The sequence below is a fragment of the Protomyctophum parallelum genome, assembly GCF_964188405.1.
Source record: "Protomyctophum parallelum genome assembly, chromosome: 2".
NCBI classification, from domain to species: domain Eukaryota; kingdom Metazoa; phylum Chordata; class Actinopteri; order Myctophiformes; family Myctophidae; genus Protomyctophum; species Protomyctophum parallelum.
Window position 1 is genome coordinate 52,587,120 of NC_139699.1, and position 18,276 is coordinate 52,605,395.

At 44.0% G+C, this 18,276-nt stretch overlaps 1 protein-coding gene across 1 annotated transcript in view; it reads left to right on the forward strand.

The window, feature by feature from the left end:
- LOC310854671 (transmembrane protein 266-like) overlaps positions 1–18,276 on the forward strand; it is a gene marked incomplete at both ends in the record, with an annotated part of 166,648 nt that overhangs the window by 143,369 nt on the left and 5,003 nt on the right. The window contains 6 exons of the mRNA XM_083759346.1: positions 5,940–6,094; positions 9,252–9,325; positions 10,899–10,955; positions 11,359–11,497; positions 12,658–12,773; positions 16,529–16,730. Coding sequence (XP_083615472.1) covers positions 5,940–6,094; positions 9,252–9,325; positions 10,899–10,955; positions 11,359–11,497; positions 12,658–12,773; positions 16,529–16,730 — 743 coding nt within the window. The remainder of the gene's footprint in view (positions 1–5,939; positions 6,095–9,251; positions 9,326–10,898; positions 10,956–11,358; positions 11,498–12,657; positions 12,774–16,528; positions 16,731–18,276) is intronic.

Sequence of the window (18,276 nt, forward strand, 5' to 3'; positions counted from 1 at the left end):
TATGGCAATAGCACAAAATTTGGCATGCTACTAGTCCTACATACTTACACCTAGCAACCCCATTCTAGCCTACTTAGGTTCATCTTACGGTGGACATGTTTGCCTGAAAAGGAATCTTTGAAATGTTTCATAGTTTTAGAAATATAGTGCTTTCAAATTTGAGACATTTAACATGGGGCTCAATGGCAGCTCTATAGGCACGTCAAAAGTCACTTTCACCTAGAAACTCCATTCACACTTTTTATTATTCAGCTTACTGTGGAGACACATGCTGGAACTTTTTTTTTTTTTTATGTTTTGTAGTTTATGAGTTCTTTAACTTAAACGCCCAATGCATTCTCTATGGCAATAGCACAAAATTTGGCATGCTACTAGTCCTACATACTTACACCTAGCAACCCCATTCTAGCCTACTTAGGTTCATCTTACGGTGGACATGTTTGCCTGAAAAGGAATCTTTGAAATGTTTCATAGTTTTAGAAATATAGTGCTTTCAAATTTGAGACATTTAACATGGGGCTCAATGGCAGCTCTATAGGCACGTCAAAAGTCACTTTCACCTAGAAACTCCATTCACACTTTTTATTATTCAGCTTACTGTGGAGACACATGCTGGAACTTTTTTTTATTTTTAGGTTTTGTAGTTTATGAGTTATTTAACTTAAACGCCCAATGCATTCTCTATGGCAATAGCACAAAATTTGGCATGCTACTAGTCCTACATACTTACACCTAGCAACCCCATTCTAGCCTACTTAGGTTCATCTTACGGTGGACATGTTTGTCTGAAAAGGAATCTTTGAAATGTTTCATAGTTTTAGAAATATAGTGCTTTCAAATTTGAGACATTTAACATGGGGCTCAATGGCAGCTCTATAGCCACGTCAAAAGTCACTTTCACCTAGAAACTCCATTCACACTTTTTATTATTCAGCTTACTGTGGAGACACATGCTGGAACTTTTTTTTATTTTTATGTTTTGTAGTTTATGAGTTATTTAACTTAAACGCCCAATGCATTCTCTATGGCAATAGCACAAAATTTGGCATGCTACTAGTCCTACATACTTACACCTAGCAACCCCATTCTAGCCTACTTAGGTTCATCTTACGGTGGACATGTTTGCCTGAAAAGGAATCTTTGAAATGTTTCATAGTTTTAGAAATATAGTGCTTTCAAATTTGAGACATTTAACATGGGGCTCAATGGCAGCTCTATAGGCACGTCAAAAGTCACTTTCACCTAGAAACTCCATTCACACTTTTTATTATTCAGCTTACTGTGGAGACACATGCTGGAACTTTTTTTTATTTTTAGGTTTTGTAGTTTATGAGTTATTTAACTTAAACGCCCAATGCATTCTCTATGGCAATAGCACAAAAGTTGGCATGCTACTAGTCCTACATACTTACACCTAGCAACCCCATTCTAGCCTACTTAGGTTCATCTTACGGTGGACATGTTTGCCTGAAAAGGAATCTTTGAAATGTTTCATAGTTTTAGAAATATAGTGCTTTCAAATTTGAGACATTTAACATGGGGCTCAATGGCAGCTCTATAGGCACGTCAAAAGTCACTTTCACCTAGAAACTCCATTCACACTTTTTATTATTCAGCTTACTGTGGAGACACATGCTGGAACTTTTTTTTATTTTTAGGTTTTGTAGTTTATGAGTTATTTAACTTAAACGCCCAATGCATTCTCTATGGCAATAGCACAAAATTTGGCATGCTACTAGTCCTACATACTTACACCTAGCAACCCCATTCTAGCCTACTTAGGTTCATCTTACGGTGGACATGTTTGCCTGAAAAGGAATCTTTGAAATGTTTCATAGTTTTAGAAATATAGTGCTTTCAAATTTGAGACATTTAACATGGGGCTCAATGGCAGCTCTATAGGCACGTCAAAAGTCACTTTCACCTAGAAACTCCATTCACACTTTTTATTATTCAGCTTACTGTGGAGACACATGCTGGAACCTTTTTTTATTTTTAGGTTTTGTAGTTTATGAGTTATTTAACTTAAACGCCCAATGCATTCTCTATGGCAATAGCACAAAATTTGGCATGCTACTAGTCCTAGTCCTTTTAAATTTAATTATTTTTTTCAAATCCTCAAAAAGGTAGAAAAACGGCTGCTATAGTATGCCGTACGATATGGGCTATAGCCCATGGTCCAAAATGAAGAAAAACGAGGATAAAAAAAAAAATCAAAATTCAAAAAACGATGGGCTATAACCCATCGTTTTTTAAATTTAATATTTTTTTTCAAATCCTCAAAAATGATGAAAAACGGCGTGCTATAGTATGCCGTACGATATGGTCCAAATTTAATTTAAAAAATTGGGCCAGGCCCCTGCCCTTTCCTGGCACCCCCCTACTCTCCCCCTGCCTGGCCCCTCCCCTTGCCCCTCCCCTTCCTACTCTCCCCGTGCCTGGCCCCTCCCCCTGCCTGGCCCCTCCCTACTCTCTCCCTGCCTGGCCCCTCCCCTTCCTACTCTCCCCCTGCCTGGCCCCTCCCCACTCTCCCCCTGCCTGGCCCCTCCCCTTCCTACTCTCCCCCTGCCTGGCCCCTGCCCATCCTACTCTCTCCCTGCCTGGCCCCTACCCTTCCTACTCTCTCCCTGTCTGGCCCCTCCCCTTCCTACTCTCTCCCTGTCTGGCCCCTCCCCTTCGTACTCTCTGTCTGGCCCCTCCCCATCCTACTCTCCCACTGCCTATCCTACTCTCCCCCTGCCTGGCCCCTCCCTTCCTACTCTCCCCCTGCTTGGCCCCTCCCCTTCCTACTGTACCCCTGCTTGGCCCCTCCCCTTCCTACTGTCCCCCTGCCTGGCAACTGGCCTTCCTACTCTCCCCCTGCCTGGCCCCTCCCCTTCCTACTCTACCCCTGCCTGGCCCCTCCCCTTTCCTACTGACTGAACTCAGTCTACTGTCCTCCTACCTGACCCCTACTCTCCTCCTACCTGACCCCCCACCTACATACCTGACCCCACCACTCTGACACCCAATGACCTTCCCCCTACACTCCCCCTGACTGAACTCCGCCTACTCTCCTACCTGACCACCTTACTCTCATCCTACCTGACCCCACTAATCTCCTCCTACCTGCCCAGTATACTCTCCTCCTACCTGAACCCCACACCTTGTACTAGGTATTCTATGGATATCATCTGATTTATCCACTGGGCCACTCCTACTCTAGGTGTCAGTGATTTGAACCATCACCGCCTACTAGGAGTATGTCGGGTTTGAACCGGCACACTTCTACTAGGTATACTACGGATATCATTTGACTTATCCCCTGGGCCACTGAGGCACACAATCATGGTGAATTTCTGGGCGGCTTTAAAGTTGTCCTTCTGGAAATCAGTGTGCAAAGCAAAGTGTCACAGTTATGACTAATGTGGGATTTGAACACTGGACCTGTGTATCCCAAGGACATTCTCTCATCAGACTGTGCTAACAGCTGGATACTACTACACAGCTTTTTTGTTTGTTTTCTTCTTCTGAAATCGGTCTTGAAACTAAAGACATGAGTCGGGTTCGAACCGGCACACTTCTACTAGGTATACTACGGATATCATTTGACTTATCCGCTGGGCCACTGAGGCACACAATCATGGTGAATTTCTGGGCTGCTTTAAAGTTGTCCTTCTGGAAATCAGTGTGCAAAGCAAAGTGTCACAGTTATGACTAATGTGGGATTTGAACCCTGGACCTGTGGCTCCCAAGGACAGCCTCTCATCAGTCTGAGCTAACAGCTGGATAATACTACACAGCTTTTTTGTTTGTTTTCTTCTTCTGAAATCGGTCTTGAAGGTAAAGATATGAGTTGGGTTAGAACCGGCACACTTCTACTAGGTATACTACGGATATCATTTGACTTATCCGCTGGGCCACTGAGGCACACAATCATGGTGAATTTCTGGGCTGCTTTAAAGTTGTCCTTCTAGAAATCAGTGTGCAAAGCAAAGTGTCACAGTTATGACTAATGTGGGAATTGAACCCTTTACCTGTGGCTCCCAAGGTCAGCCTCTCATCAGACTGAGCTAACTGCTGGATACTACTACAAAGCTTTTTTGTTTGTTTTCTTCTTCTGAAATCGCTCTTGAAATTAAAAGAGTCGGGTTTGAACCGGCACACTTCTACTAGGTATACTACGGATATCATTTGACTTATCCGCTGGGCCACTGAGGCACACAATCATGGTGAATTTCTGGGCTGCTTTAAAGTTGTCCTTCTAGAAATCAGTGTGCAAAGCAAAGTGTCACAGTTATGACTAATGTGGGATTTGAACCCTGGACCTGTGGCTCCCAAGGACGGCCTCTCATCAGACTGAGCTAACTGCTGGATACTAGCAGTTTAAACCTTCTACTAGGTATACTACGGATATCATTTGACTTATCCGCTGGGCCACTGAGGCACACAATCAAGGTGAATTTCTGGGCTGCACACTGAGCCACTGGTTCCAGACAATTCACACTGCTTTTTTGTTTGTTTTCTTCTTCTGAAATCGGTCTTGAAAATAAAAGTATGAGTCGGGTTTGAACCCACCATCTCCCGATCATGTGGCAGCATTCTAACACACTGAGCCACTGGTTCCAGACAATTCACACTGCTTTTTTGTTTGTTTGCTTGTAAGTGACACATCCAGAATGTATTTTTCAATGTATTGTTAGTTCTTAAACATAAACTCATACAGTTCATGCCCCAGTGAGATCAGTTTGAGAGTCATACGGTTGTCTGTACCTCATTTCAACTGCCGAATCTCAGGTTTGAACCAGGAACCTTCAGATGTACAGTCTAACGCTCTCCCAACTGAGCTATTACGGCTTGTAAGTATCACATCCAGTATTTATTTTTTACATTGACTGTTACTTGTTACTTCTTAAACAAAACAACTCATAAAGTTTTTCACCCAGTGAGATCAGCCTAAGAGTCATAGGATTTTCTGTACCTCATTTCAACTGCCGAAAGCCTGGATTGAACCAGGGACCTTTAGAGCTTCCATCTAATGCTCTACCAACTGCGCTAATTCGGCTTGTAAGTGTCACATCCAGAATATATATATTTCAATTGATTGTTAGTTCTTAAACAAATAAACTCATACAGTTTTCCCCCAGTGAGATCAGCCTGGGAGTCATATGGTTTTCTGTACCTCATTTGACCTGCTGAAAACCGGTTCCATTTGTACACTGTCAAAGTAACTAACTTAATACTATCAACATCTATCTATTCTATAGTCCCTCTAAAACAGTGGTTCCTAAACCTTTTCTTGTCAAGGACCCCCTTTTACCGGTGCCAACTAGCACCCTCTCCTGGCCATGACGCATATTGCTAACAGACTGAAGTCACATCACATCACAGGTTTAGAGGGTGGAAATGTGTATACAACAGTACAAGCTCCCATCATTTGTAGGGTTCATGAAAGGAATTAATAGAAGTAGATGGGAAGAACAAGGAAATAGGCGTGTGTGTGTGTGTGTGTGTGTGTGTGTGTGTGTGTGTGTGTGTGTGTGTGTGTGTGTGTGTGTGTGTGTGTGTGTGTGTGTGTGTGTGTGTGTGTGTGTGTGTGTGTGTGTGTGTGTGTGTGTGTGTGTGTGTGCATGCGTGTGTGCGTGCGTGCGTGAATAATGTGCATTACTAGGTATGTTTTGCACCTCACCTAACCTCATGTACATAGCCTACCAGTCTCAGTGGGCCAGAGAACATGATGTATAATGTGTCTTTGGCTGAGTTCTGTTGCATACTTTATAAAAGTGGTCCCCAAAAGATACATGGTGTCGTCCTGGCTTTCCTGAGACCCAAGCGGTCTGAATTAAGACCTATTTAACAGTGAAAATAGCTAATCTACATCTAGCCCTAGCATCTCCTAACCTAAATGGCTAAAATGTAAATTTTTAAATGTACTGTGCTGTGTGTCCCTGATTGTGCAGGTCCAACTGGCTGAAGCCGTGCTGTGGCCACAGGGTGTCCCTGTGGCAGGTCTGTCTGCTCAGTGCTGGCTTCAACTGTGTCCTGGTGGCCTGTGTCCTGCTGCTGGTGGTCTTTCTGTCCCTGGAACTGCTCATAGACACCAAGCTCCTACAGTGTAAGTCAACCACCCCATAGACACCAAGCTCCTACAGTGTAAGTCAACCACCCCATAGACACCAAGCTCCTACAGTGTAAGTCAACCACCCCATAGACACCAAGCTCCTACAGTGAAAGGCAAGTCAACCAGACACCAAACTTCTACAATGTAAGTCAACCACCTCATAGACACCAAGCTCCACTGCACACTGCTTTACTGTGCTGTGTGACGGCTCTACGTCACAAACCTAACTTGCCCAAATATATCATTGTTGTCGGGTGGAAACCTTGTATGTCCAAAACTATTCATTTTGTATTATCATTTGAAAATAGCTGATCTACAAGCTGAGCTTGCAGATCTGCTATTGTCACTACTTCTGTGTGACACTCTTGTTGCCGCTTATTTTCACTAGTCTGGAGCTAATACGTACTGGAACCACTGATGTAGAGTGATGCAGAGAGGTGATAATGAAGCCAGGCGTCTCAATCGATTGCGGGCCGGTGTCCATCAATTGCGGGCCGGCGTCCAGGAGACACAGGGCTGTATAATGATACCTGAGGTTTGGCTCCAGGGCGCACAGTCACTTCAGATGTATGTCCAGTCAGCCACTTTGGCCACTGCCAGTCTCACAAGACAAGACAAATGAAGGAGAGAGAGAGAGAGAGATAGGTGGAAACTATCTAAGTACATTTTCTCAAGTACTGTACATAAGTACAATTTTGAGGTAGCTTATACTCTATTATTTCCATCTATTTATAAATGCACCACATCTCTGTACGTCTGTCTGTACGTTTGTACGTCTGTAATGCACATACTGTAACTCGAGAACCGTTCACCACTGACTTCAAATTCGACACACGCGTTCAGTTGGGTGGAACGTTGGGTGGTGCTCTGACACGGGTACAAATGAGCATTTGTGCCTGTCGTAGACATGCGCAGAGCAAGTTCAGTCAGGGAACCTCAGTGCAGTCAGTCGCTGACGGCCGTTAATTGGGCCACCCAATCACGCTCTCATTCACATGATTCACTCAGCCAATCACACACTCACACCATCTTCATACCGGCTACTTTACCGGAGGTTTGCATTTCTCCTCCTGCTTCCCTTCCTTGCTTGCTGCTGCAGTATTAGTGCGCTGCCTGTATACAAAACTGCAGCTTACCCACCTCCACCCTAGCTACCACCTGTCGTTTTGGATCTACTGTTTAGGTACAGGGGATTCAGAGTCCCTATGGTCGGGACTGATGCGCCTGATCTGAGTACCTAAAAAGCAGATCCAATACATCCCCAAACCATAATATTGCTCATCTTATATTCAATAAATATATATTCCATCCATTCTTGAGTTGTCCTGACTGAACAGGTATTGCATAGCTGGGTGGGGCATGGATCTCAAACCGACTCTGTGCTCTACAGCCGGGCACCAGTCTAGTGTTTTTTATACTTTATACTTTGACTCCACTACACATCAAAGGCAAATATTTGTATTTATTTTTACTTCAATGTAACTATTTGAACACTTTACTTAGAGATCGCCACCTTTACTTAAGTAAAAAACAAACGAATCAGTGTACTTGTTTCACCAGTGATTGAGACAAACTCCCACATAGATTAGTACTAGTGTCAGAGGAGATGGAGGGCCGCGGGTTGGCACAGTGGGGATTAATGGACAATGTCAGAGATGTGGGGAGGGATACAGAATGGAGGGATACAGAATGGGAGGGATACAGAATGGGAGGGATACAGAATGGGAGGGATACAGAATGGGAGGGATACAGAATGGAGGGATACAGAATGGAGGGATACAGAATGGAGGGATACAGAATGGAGGGATACAGAATGGGAGGGATACAGAATGGAGGGATACAGAATGGAGGGATACAGAATGGAGGGATACAGAATGGGAGGGATACAGAATGCTGATAGATGCTATGTGGAAGCAGGGATCACGATGGGTGATGGGGAGAGATAAACAGGGAAATTGATTCTGGCACACAGGGCGCACGCACGCACACACGCACACACACTGTTGGTGGAACAAGTCAAAGCTCGATCGACTCACAAACTCGATAACTTTAAGTCTTGTATCAAGTCGTATCCTCAGTACTTCCAAAACACTGTTTTTGCTCAAACTTAAAACATTCCCGGGATAAACGATCTCACGCATGAACGAGGCGCGCACCTGTGAGTCTGCGTGTGAATTCAGCTCGCGATGAACCCAACACACACACACACACACTCACCTAAGCACTATTGTCCTTATCGATTCTTCATTCACGGTGTAGGAGTATGACACGAACACTGAAGCAATTGAAAATTGTGAGTCAACAGTTTGTCTCTGGACCCTAACCTTACTTTCTTGTCTCCCCGTAGTTTACAAAGATTTTCTCCTTTCTCTGTAGTTTCCAATGCTTTTCTCCTTTCTCTGTAGTTTCCAATGCTTTTCCCTTGTCTCTGTAGTTGTCTCCACCAGGCCGAAGGCATGGGGGGAGAGTATGTTTTGCACTCTGTCCGTCCGTCCGTGTGTCCGTGTGTCCGTGTGTGTGTCCGTGAGCAGCTAATCTCGGCCACCGTTAACCCGGTCGATGCCAAATTTTGCACACACACTCCCTGGATGCCAACGATGAACCTCTGCCCCAAACTTTCCAGAACGGCCTGTTATAGCGCCACCAGGAGGCCGCTTTGTGCAAAACAAGTTTTTGCACAGTACACCTACAGATTTTGTCCAAACATCGCGCAAATTGGTACACAGTCTCTCTAGAGCCATTCAACGAAGTCTTTCAGATTTCTCAGACTCCATCCTGATTGGTTAAGATTGGCTTCCAAAGTTCACAGGAGTGCTCAGTTTCAAACAAAATGCTGCAAATCATGAACACATCGCGTGATTTCCGTGAAATTGTGCACGCACATTCCCACTAGGCAGAGGAAGAAATGCCACATGAACAATTTCAACTCAGCCTCAAGGTGGCGCTATAACTGGCCGAAAAGTGTTTTACCTCTAACTGCACGGATCTGTGGATAACTTTGTATGCCAACTCCCTAGTTTACTTTTGTTGCCCTTTTATCCAACCACCAGATGAAGGCAAGCTGCAATGTCCTACAATCCTATCCTGGTGGAGACCTGTGCCCAGAAGGGCACTTTTTCTAGTTTACAATGATTTTCTCTTTTCTCTGTAGTTTCCAATGCTTTTGAGTTTGCCAGCATCATCCACTGGATCAGCCTGGCCATCCTCTCTCTCTTCTTCTCAGAGGTCAGTGTTCCATCAAACCAGCAATATGTTCTTAGATGAACATAAACAAAATTGCTCTAGATAAAGTAGCACTTCATCTGTTTTTTTTTCTCTTCCGCTTTTTGTGTTATCCTTTTAGCATTATTGTAAGACTGTATCTGTACTTCTTGCAAACTGTTAATAAAGTATTAAATAAAAATAATACTCATGAGATGGAACAATGCCTAGTGTCTACACCCTGCGTCTCAATGGTGGGTTATGAACAATTTGCAACCATCTGCTATTTTTGAATAATGTTGCAATTCTTAACACAAATCTTCTCTTCTGGGGAACCTTGGCACAACACATTTTCAGATGGTTGTCTGCGGCCAAATACAATACCAAATACAATACCAAATACAATACCAAATACAATACCACTGAAGTATAATGAAGGCAACTTCAAACAAATGGACGCCCGTTTAGCCTTACGGCCCAAAATGTTAATTAAGAAGTGAAGCGATGGGGGTCATAATTAACACCATGGTTAATGAGCAGCGAGGGATGGAGTTACGGTGATGGGATCCTGACACACATAACACATGTCACTTCGTCACCGCAGCACTGTCGCTCGGATGTCACCGCTATTGTTGTCACAACAAGTGGCGGTGTCAGACACAGGTCCCCACTTTGATAGATTAGCCTCTCTATTACATGACAGGACATGCTAATTGGAATGTAAATCAATGGGAAACACACAACCAGTGGTGGAATAAGTACTCTTAATGTAAAAGGTAGCAATAAAAAAATGTATTTACTATTTAGGCATGTATTCAACATTTCAAAATGTTGCTTGAGTAAAAGTACAAAGGTATTGGCATGTTGTTTTTAATTTGTAGTTTTGAATAATTAAGTACTAAGTAATATTACTTTATTTAACAACTTTCACTTGAGTAATATTTGACCAGGGGCACCTCTACTTTGACTCCAGACCAGTATACTGGGGTTGAGTACTTTACCTCTACTTTGACTCCAGTATACTGGGGTTGAGTACTTTTTGAGTACCATTGCAACTCTGTACAGATACTGAATGCTGTGAAGATCAGTAGTCATGTGCCCCCGCTCCTGTTCTTGCTTGGATCAGCGAGGATCGCGCCGCAGTCCTCGCTGCAGACGCACAGCGTGGAAAAAAAGCTGACCACAGAATCCAGCTCTTGCCACCTGCGGGCGAGTGCAGGAAACAAGCACGTGCGCAGGAATTTCACAGGACCGCGCCCGCTTGCATCGCCACCCCTCAACGCACTCTGCGTCCCAAAGAATCTCCCGCCTCTCATTGAAAATTAATTGCTATAAGGTGCGTCACTCGCTCTCGTCAGCAGCACGATGAAACGGCCTTATAGGCGTGTCACTCGCTCGCTCCCAGCCCTGTCTGAAATATGAAATATTCCTGCCGAAAGAATTTAGTGAATGTGATGACAACTCAGTTACATTGAATACATTTTATAGGATGAGTCAGCCTTCACCTAATGCCATTTTTGATGTGCAACACAGACTATAAATTAAGCATATCTCTTACCATATCTCCTCTCTCTCTCTCTCTCTCTCTCTCTCTCAGACTGTCCTTAGAATCGTGGTTCTTGGGATTTGGGATTACATCGAGAACAAAGTTGAGGTATGAGGTGTTCCACTCATAATAAAACAACTCCCATTACGGTCGCCATGCACAGCTGAGCTGATCATCTGTTTCCATCTGCTTAATCTGTTCTCTGTGCCTTCCTGCGTCACTCCAGCCCCCTGCATGTCCTCGCTCACCGCATCCATAAACCACCTCACGGTATGTTGTCTCTGTCTGTCGGCTGGAAACCTCATGTGTCCAAAACTGTAACTTTTCCGGATTCAAATAAAAATATAGCTGCAAGCAGTGATAAGACATAAGCAGAGTCAAGCCATGAAAGTAATAAACAATAAAGAAAAAGCTATACGGTGTGACTGTGAGCTTCAGTTCTTGAGCGATTCCCACGACCCTCTACCATATTGCGTGCGTGCGTGTTTTTGTGTGTGCGTGACTGGGGCAGGTGTTTGACGGTGCTGTCATCGTGCTGTCCTTGGCACCCATGGTGGCCTCCACGGTGGCCAACGGTCCTAGCAGTCCCTGGGACGCCATCAGCCTCATCATCACCCTGCGCATCTGGAGGGTCAAACGCATCATCGATGGTGAGAACATGCACTGTCATGGACTTGGACTTTATTCTGTTCTTTTGAGCTTCCTCTCCCACTCTCAGTGTATCGGGCAGAAAGCTCTTATGGTAACTTTTCATGTTTCTTTTGTAAATTATCCATCCATTCTGAACGGGTATCACACTAGTTCAACTGATAATGTATTTTAGGCCCACAGTGGCCTGAAACGTTTATACAGAATAAAACGTCCATGAACCTGGCTGCCACATGATGCCCTGGTTTACATCAGCCAAGGGTTTAAGTAAAGTCCATTGTCTAGTTTATGTCTTATAGCACCATTAACACAGTGTCGGTCTGTGACAGCATTTCAATGGGATTAATCAAAGAGCCAGATGATTATAAAAATCCATACTAATAGTAATAAGTCACTTCCATGCTGTCCCGGTGACTCAGAGTCTTGACACTGATGTATGCAGCACATTATTACGGAGTACAATGACAAAATGACCCCATTCAATGCATGATTAGACAAATTATTTACTATTCAGAACAATAAGGCTATCGACCAGCGCTCAGAGTAAATTGCTGCCACTCAGACGCTCTAACGCGTATTGATGGGAAGCAGATCGTAAGCAGATTCAGCGGAACCATAATGAATCTTGTGGCTGTTCAACATGTTAATGTAGGCTGGATCAATACTGGCTGGGAGGTCACCCCCATAGTGCTCTCTGTCTGTGTCGGTGTCGGTCTCGGTCTCTCTCGGTCTCTCTCTCTCTCTCTCTCTCTCTCTCTCTCTCTCTCTCTCTGTCACTCTCTCTTCTCTCTGGATCGATATCAGTTGGGAGGTCACCCTCCTCATGGCCTCGTGCCCCGGTTGCATGCAGGATCAAATGTTTGTATTCTATTCTATTCTATTAGCTTGTCCACCCGGCTCTCCATAGAACTTCAGTTTGCCTCCCAGTACCTGACAAACGCTGACTCATATGCCGGTGGTGGGGCTCCTCACTGGCAGGTGAGTCAGTACAGTAAAACGGCAGCAGCAATACAGAAATGTGTGTGGAGTATTCATTGGCATAACAACTGAATTGGGAGTGGTGAATGGTATAGTGCCTTTATGCAAAGCGCTGGGATTTATAGTCACTTATAGTCACTACAAGCTCACAACGTGTCTGTCTGTCTGTCTGTCTGTCTCTCAGCCTATGTGTTGCAGGTTAGGGTGGAGATGGAACTGGAGATTCAGCAGTATGAGAAATCTAAAGCTATGAGAGAGGAACAGCTGGAGCGGCTGACTCAGATCTGCCAGGAACAAGCTGTGAGTCTGAAAAAACACCTTGAACCAGTGTTTCCCAAACTGTTCAGTTCAAGACCCGACATTTTAATTTGGTGATTACCCGTCAGGAGTTATGAGGTTTCTTACTGACAGCAACGCTATGCTAGATATAGTTTTCTCTTTTTCTAAGCAACATGTACTCGGATAAAGGTGGTACTACTTTGATACAGAAATCAGGAAATGGGGGTGATATTAGAAATGTGAGAACCACTGACTTGGAGGTATACCCATAGTCACTGAAACTAGTGAAATGCTTCCAAGCTAGTCTCAAATCTCTCAACAATCAACAGACATTGAGTTTAACAAAAAGTTTAAAAAACAACGTCTAGTGGGGCTCTCTGATTTGTCTCTCTGGGATCCTTTTGGCCTGAAAAACATTTAATACCCCCTGCCCTAGTCTAAGAAACTGACCAAAATGATATTTTTACACTTATTCAATAGTAGGCAACAAAGTATTACGCACACCTGTATGCTCTGAGTCGGGTGCGAAGGCAGGGCTCAATGTACTGTATTCAGAAAAATGCACATAAAGTGCACAAAGACCCGCACACCGTCTGCACTTGCAATACGAACTTTATTATGCCTGGAGAAGGTCTTTGACCAAAACGTTGCCAATAAAGTTCGTATTGCAAGTGCAGACGGTGTGCGGGTCTTTGTGCACTTTATGTGCATTACACTTATTCAATAGAGTACATTGTAAATGGTGCATATGTACAATTATACAGCCTCTATGCAAAGCCCTATAATGTGCAATACATTCACCCATTCATACAGCAGTGTCAGAGGAAACCATGCAAGGGACCAACCTGCTCATTGGGAGCAGTTAGGGATCAAATTGGGAACCTTCCATTTTCAGATGCACTACTGTAGGCTACCTCCTAAGTCACAATAGGGGCGGCCCTATTGCCTATTCCTATTAGTATTAGCCTACCTGTGTTAGAATTTGTATTTTCAGCTATTTAGGAGTAAAGTTGGAGACGGAGAAGGGATATTTTACGCAGCGCTAAGATGTCCCCATAGTCAGTCAGTCAGTCAGTCAGTCAGTCAGTCAGTCAGTCAGTCAGTCAGTCCGTCCGTCCGTCCGTCCGTCCGTCAGTCCGTCCGTCCGTCCGTGACCGCGACGGTGCGACACAAAATGTATTTGAGAAACCCAGTCATTACTTGTAGTTTAGCAGTACAGTACAGTACAGTACAGTACAGTACAGTACAGTACAGTACAGTACAGTACAGTACAGTACAGTACAGTACAGTACAGTACAGTACAGTACAGTATAGTATAGTTATAGGAGCACAGTCTGGGGGAGTCTGTCTGACACACCAACATGTGTATTTGACAAACAAGAATGACTCATGTGACATGAGTGATGTCATAACTGCCAGGTGCAGCAAAGAGACTATGGGTTTTATCTCCCATTGGCTTAGAGGCGCTACAGGCAGCCAATCATGAAAAAGTGTCCACTAGGTCCTAACTATAGTCTCAACATCGACAGTATAGCCAGGGGCCTGTTTCACGATACTTGGATTAGGGATTAAACCAGGATTTTTATAGATATCCTGGCTTAATATATCCTGGATCAGCGATTAACCGGTTTCATGAAATATAATTTTGGTTAATCTTGCCAGATTAATTTAGCCAGTTAAAGCTGCTATAAGCAATAATATGTAAAATTGTTAACCCATTGCTGGCTGTCTGAATACAAAAAAAGGTCATTCAAATGTTGACATATTATTGCTTTTAGCAGATGTTAAAGCTTGATTGGGTTTCATGAAAGCAATGCCACATGAAAACTAATGCTGTGGACCGTTGCACCTGACTAATAATACAGTCTTTGAATCAGATTTGAATCGATCAACAATTACACAAAAGATTGAGGCCTTTAATATTATAGCCACCAGTCCTGTCCTGAATATTATTGTATGAGACAATAATAAAATAATGCCATAACCCACCACAGCCCCACCATAACACATGCATGTTGCTCTGGGTTGTACTGTAGTTTCATAAACCACCAGAGGAGGGCAGCAACATCTCATATAAAAGTTCAAGGTCCATAGGGTACAAAATATGTCAAAATGGACTTACTGTATACTGTATAGCCTGATGAGGTCAGCCAGCTTAAAGAAGGCCCTGTCGAAACAAAATAATATAAACTAAAATAAAAAATACAAACTTGCATCCAACCATCCACACACAATTTGTTAATAATGCTTTTTCTAGCACGCACGCACGCACGCACGCACGCACGCACGCACGCACACACACACACACACACACACACACACACACACACACACACACACACACACACACACACACACACACACCGTTTAGATAGGCCTGCATCCCTCCTCTCTCCATTCCCACCCTTGCTCCATCGATCTATTCAATATATTGTTTCTGCCACGGTTCCATTTGTTCTTCTCTCTTCTCTTTGGTTCTTTCTCTTTTCTGTCTCCTCTCTATCTTTCACACTCAGTTCCTCCACTTCTCTCTCGTCATCACAACCCTGAACCCTCTCACCATCCAACACACTTGCTCTCCTTCTCACCTTCTCTCCATTCCATCCCCACACATGTGCTCGTGCACGCATGCATGGCACACACACACACACACACACACACACACACACACACACACACACACACACACACACACACACACACACACACACACACACACACACACACACACACACACACACACACACACACACACACTCTCTCTCTGTCTTTTTTCTTCATTCTCTCATTTATTGCAAAAATGTGTATACTGTAGGTGTGTATTAAAAACAAGTTACATTGAGTTCAGAGATCGGTATAAGGTTCAAGGTGGTCCTTATCGTTGTGTCTTGTGTATACAGGACCAGGTACATAAGAGTCAAATATGTTTTTGCTCGGCTTCTTTAGACATTGTAGCAGTATAAGAAATGTTCGTTTTGGGGTTTTTTTTAAACAACAAACAAAGACAGTAGGCCTAATAAGAAAAAATAAAATCTTTCTTTTATTCATTCTCGGGTTAGAAAGCTCACCAAACGAGTTTTAAATCTCTTTTTAAAACCTTTTGTAAAAATGGGTTTTATAATTGTATTACTGTTTTATTTAACGTATTTATCTGTATTGATATGCACCTGGCCTAGGGGTGCCAAGGTACACAACAAAAAACAGGGGAGACGCAGTTTACCAAAGAAATGTAATTTATTGATTAACCAAAAATAAGTAATCAAACGATAAATCAGGAATAAACAGATGAAGTGTGGAGATCAGTATTCAGTGGTGTAGTGCATGTATGCATGAGTGAAATGTGTGTGTGTTTGCGCGTGTTGTATGTATTAACAGAAATGTTGAAAAGTGTGCATGGTGGAAAAGGTGCAGGAGGCAAATAAAAAGAACAGAACTGGGGAAGGACTTAACTGGGGAAGCAGGCATTTATAGGCGTCGACACCCGGGCCCAGGTGCGAGCTGATCATCATTAGTAGCTCTGCTCCCCAATCCTATTGGACAGAAAACATACAAATGATTAGGAGAGCAAGACAGAAGATTATACACCTAACCAGACAACCTAAGAGTAACATATAACACAATATAGGGAACCGTCACAGTATGTAATGCATTGGATCTGTACAAACCGGGAAATCATCTGTGTCATTTTAGATTTTTTTTTTAAATAGCAGCTCTACAGGCTTGTACTTTCGTACTTTTATGTCTGTCTCTCTCTCTCTCTCTCTCCCTCTCTCCAGTTTGAGATTCGTCAGCTCAGAGCCCACCTGGCGCAGCAGGACTTGGACCTGACAGCGGAGCGCGAGGCGGCCATGCAGATGCACCACGCCTGGGGCAAGCAGGGCAGCGCTGGCTTCCAGGTGGTGGAGGGTCTGGGCCCCCCCGGGGAGTCTGACGATGAGGGGGGCCACAGGGGGCCCCGCGAGCCCAGAGACAACGCAGGTACTGTACACACTCAAAGAGTGTTACAATTGAACCAAATGGACCCTTATGGGCAGTGGTTCTTATAACGTTTTAATTTAAGGAACCCAATAACTCCAAGAGTGTCCATTTGATTCTATTTGTACACTCTCAGAGTTAGAAGTAATTTAAGGGTCAATTTGGTTCCATCTGTACACACTCAGAGTTACAGACCTGTGAGGGTCCATTTGGAACCCCCTCTGAGGGTCCCTGGTCCTACTTTGACAACCACTGCATTATGGCGTCTACTACACTCCCAATTAGGGTTACGTCCCTATTCTGGGACGCACAATTCTGCAAAAATACTCGATCTACAAGCTCAAAGTGGCAGATCCGGTCAGTGGCATTTTTCTATTGCCTGATCTGTAGGTGGCAGTTTTCAGTGAATAGAAGTTTCTCCATATGCGGATATATTTTATTTTATACACACCAAGGGGATTTTATACAAAGGTGGGTTCTGAAAGGCTTCCCACAGTGCAGGAAAGGCTTTCAACATCATGAAACCGCCTTTGTTTTCGTCAGTATAGTGAAAGTCGCTTTTTTATTTTACTAAAGTGTAGACACGTAAACCACAGTGATGTAAATAGATTTTCAACGTAATGGACCCAGGGGTGGTCTTTTAGACGTTAGACTACAGTACTGAGTACAGTATTGCATCCCATGACCCCTGGAGGGTGACATGATTGCGTCCTTTCTACCTGGTCAATGAGGAAATATATAATCCATGGCATAGTATTAGGAGAGAACTTGCTAATGCTGTGGACCAGAGCTAATGTGCACGCATGCACACACACACACACACACACACACACACACACACACACGCAGCAGCAGCACTACGACCGTAGGCGCTGCCTGCAGGATCAATACGGTGGGCAAGAAAGCTTTTAGAAAACACCCATATTCTCACACATCACCAACACACACACATGCACAGGTTCGTATTACTATTTTTGTGAGGACAAAATCTTAGGACAGCATTGAAAATAGCAGATCTATACAAGCTCACACCGCGACAACATAGTGGTTAGCTAAAGGTTTTGGATAAAAGATATGCAGTGAGTGAAGTGTAAGTGAAGTATAAAGTATTGAAAAATTGGAAAAACTCAAGTAAAGCATAAGTACATCAATGTTATACTTAAGTACAGCACTTGAGTAAATGTACTCCACTGCCCAGAAGGCCCCCTGGCTAGTGGCTAGCTAGGCAAGTCCCAGACCACTCTGGGGCTATTTCAGGTACAGAGTGCTCTGTGCTTTGGGGTCTTGTCGTTTGGAGAGGGTGGTCCGCCACCAAACATCTGTTCCCTTCACCTGCAAAACCACAATAGGGCCCCTGCGAGATGCCGGAGGGCCGTTGACCGCCCCCCAGGGGCCATAGAGGGGCAATCTGCCTCTCAAGGAACAAGCAAGGCTTTTTACGGAAACACGGTCGGCGGTACGAGCACTTAGTCCTCGGGGCTCGCTGGGCAGCCTGCAGGCTGTGAGGCGATATGAGTGGGGAAGGACGTGGCTCTCACGCTCGCCTGAG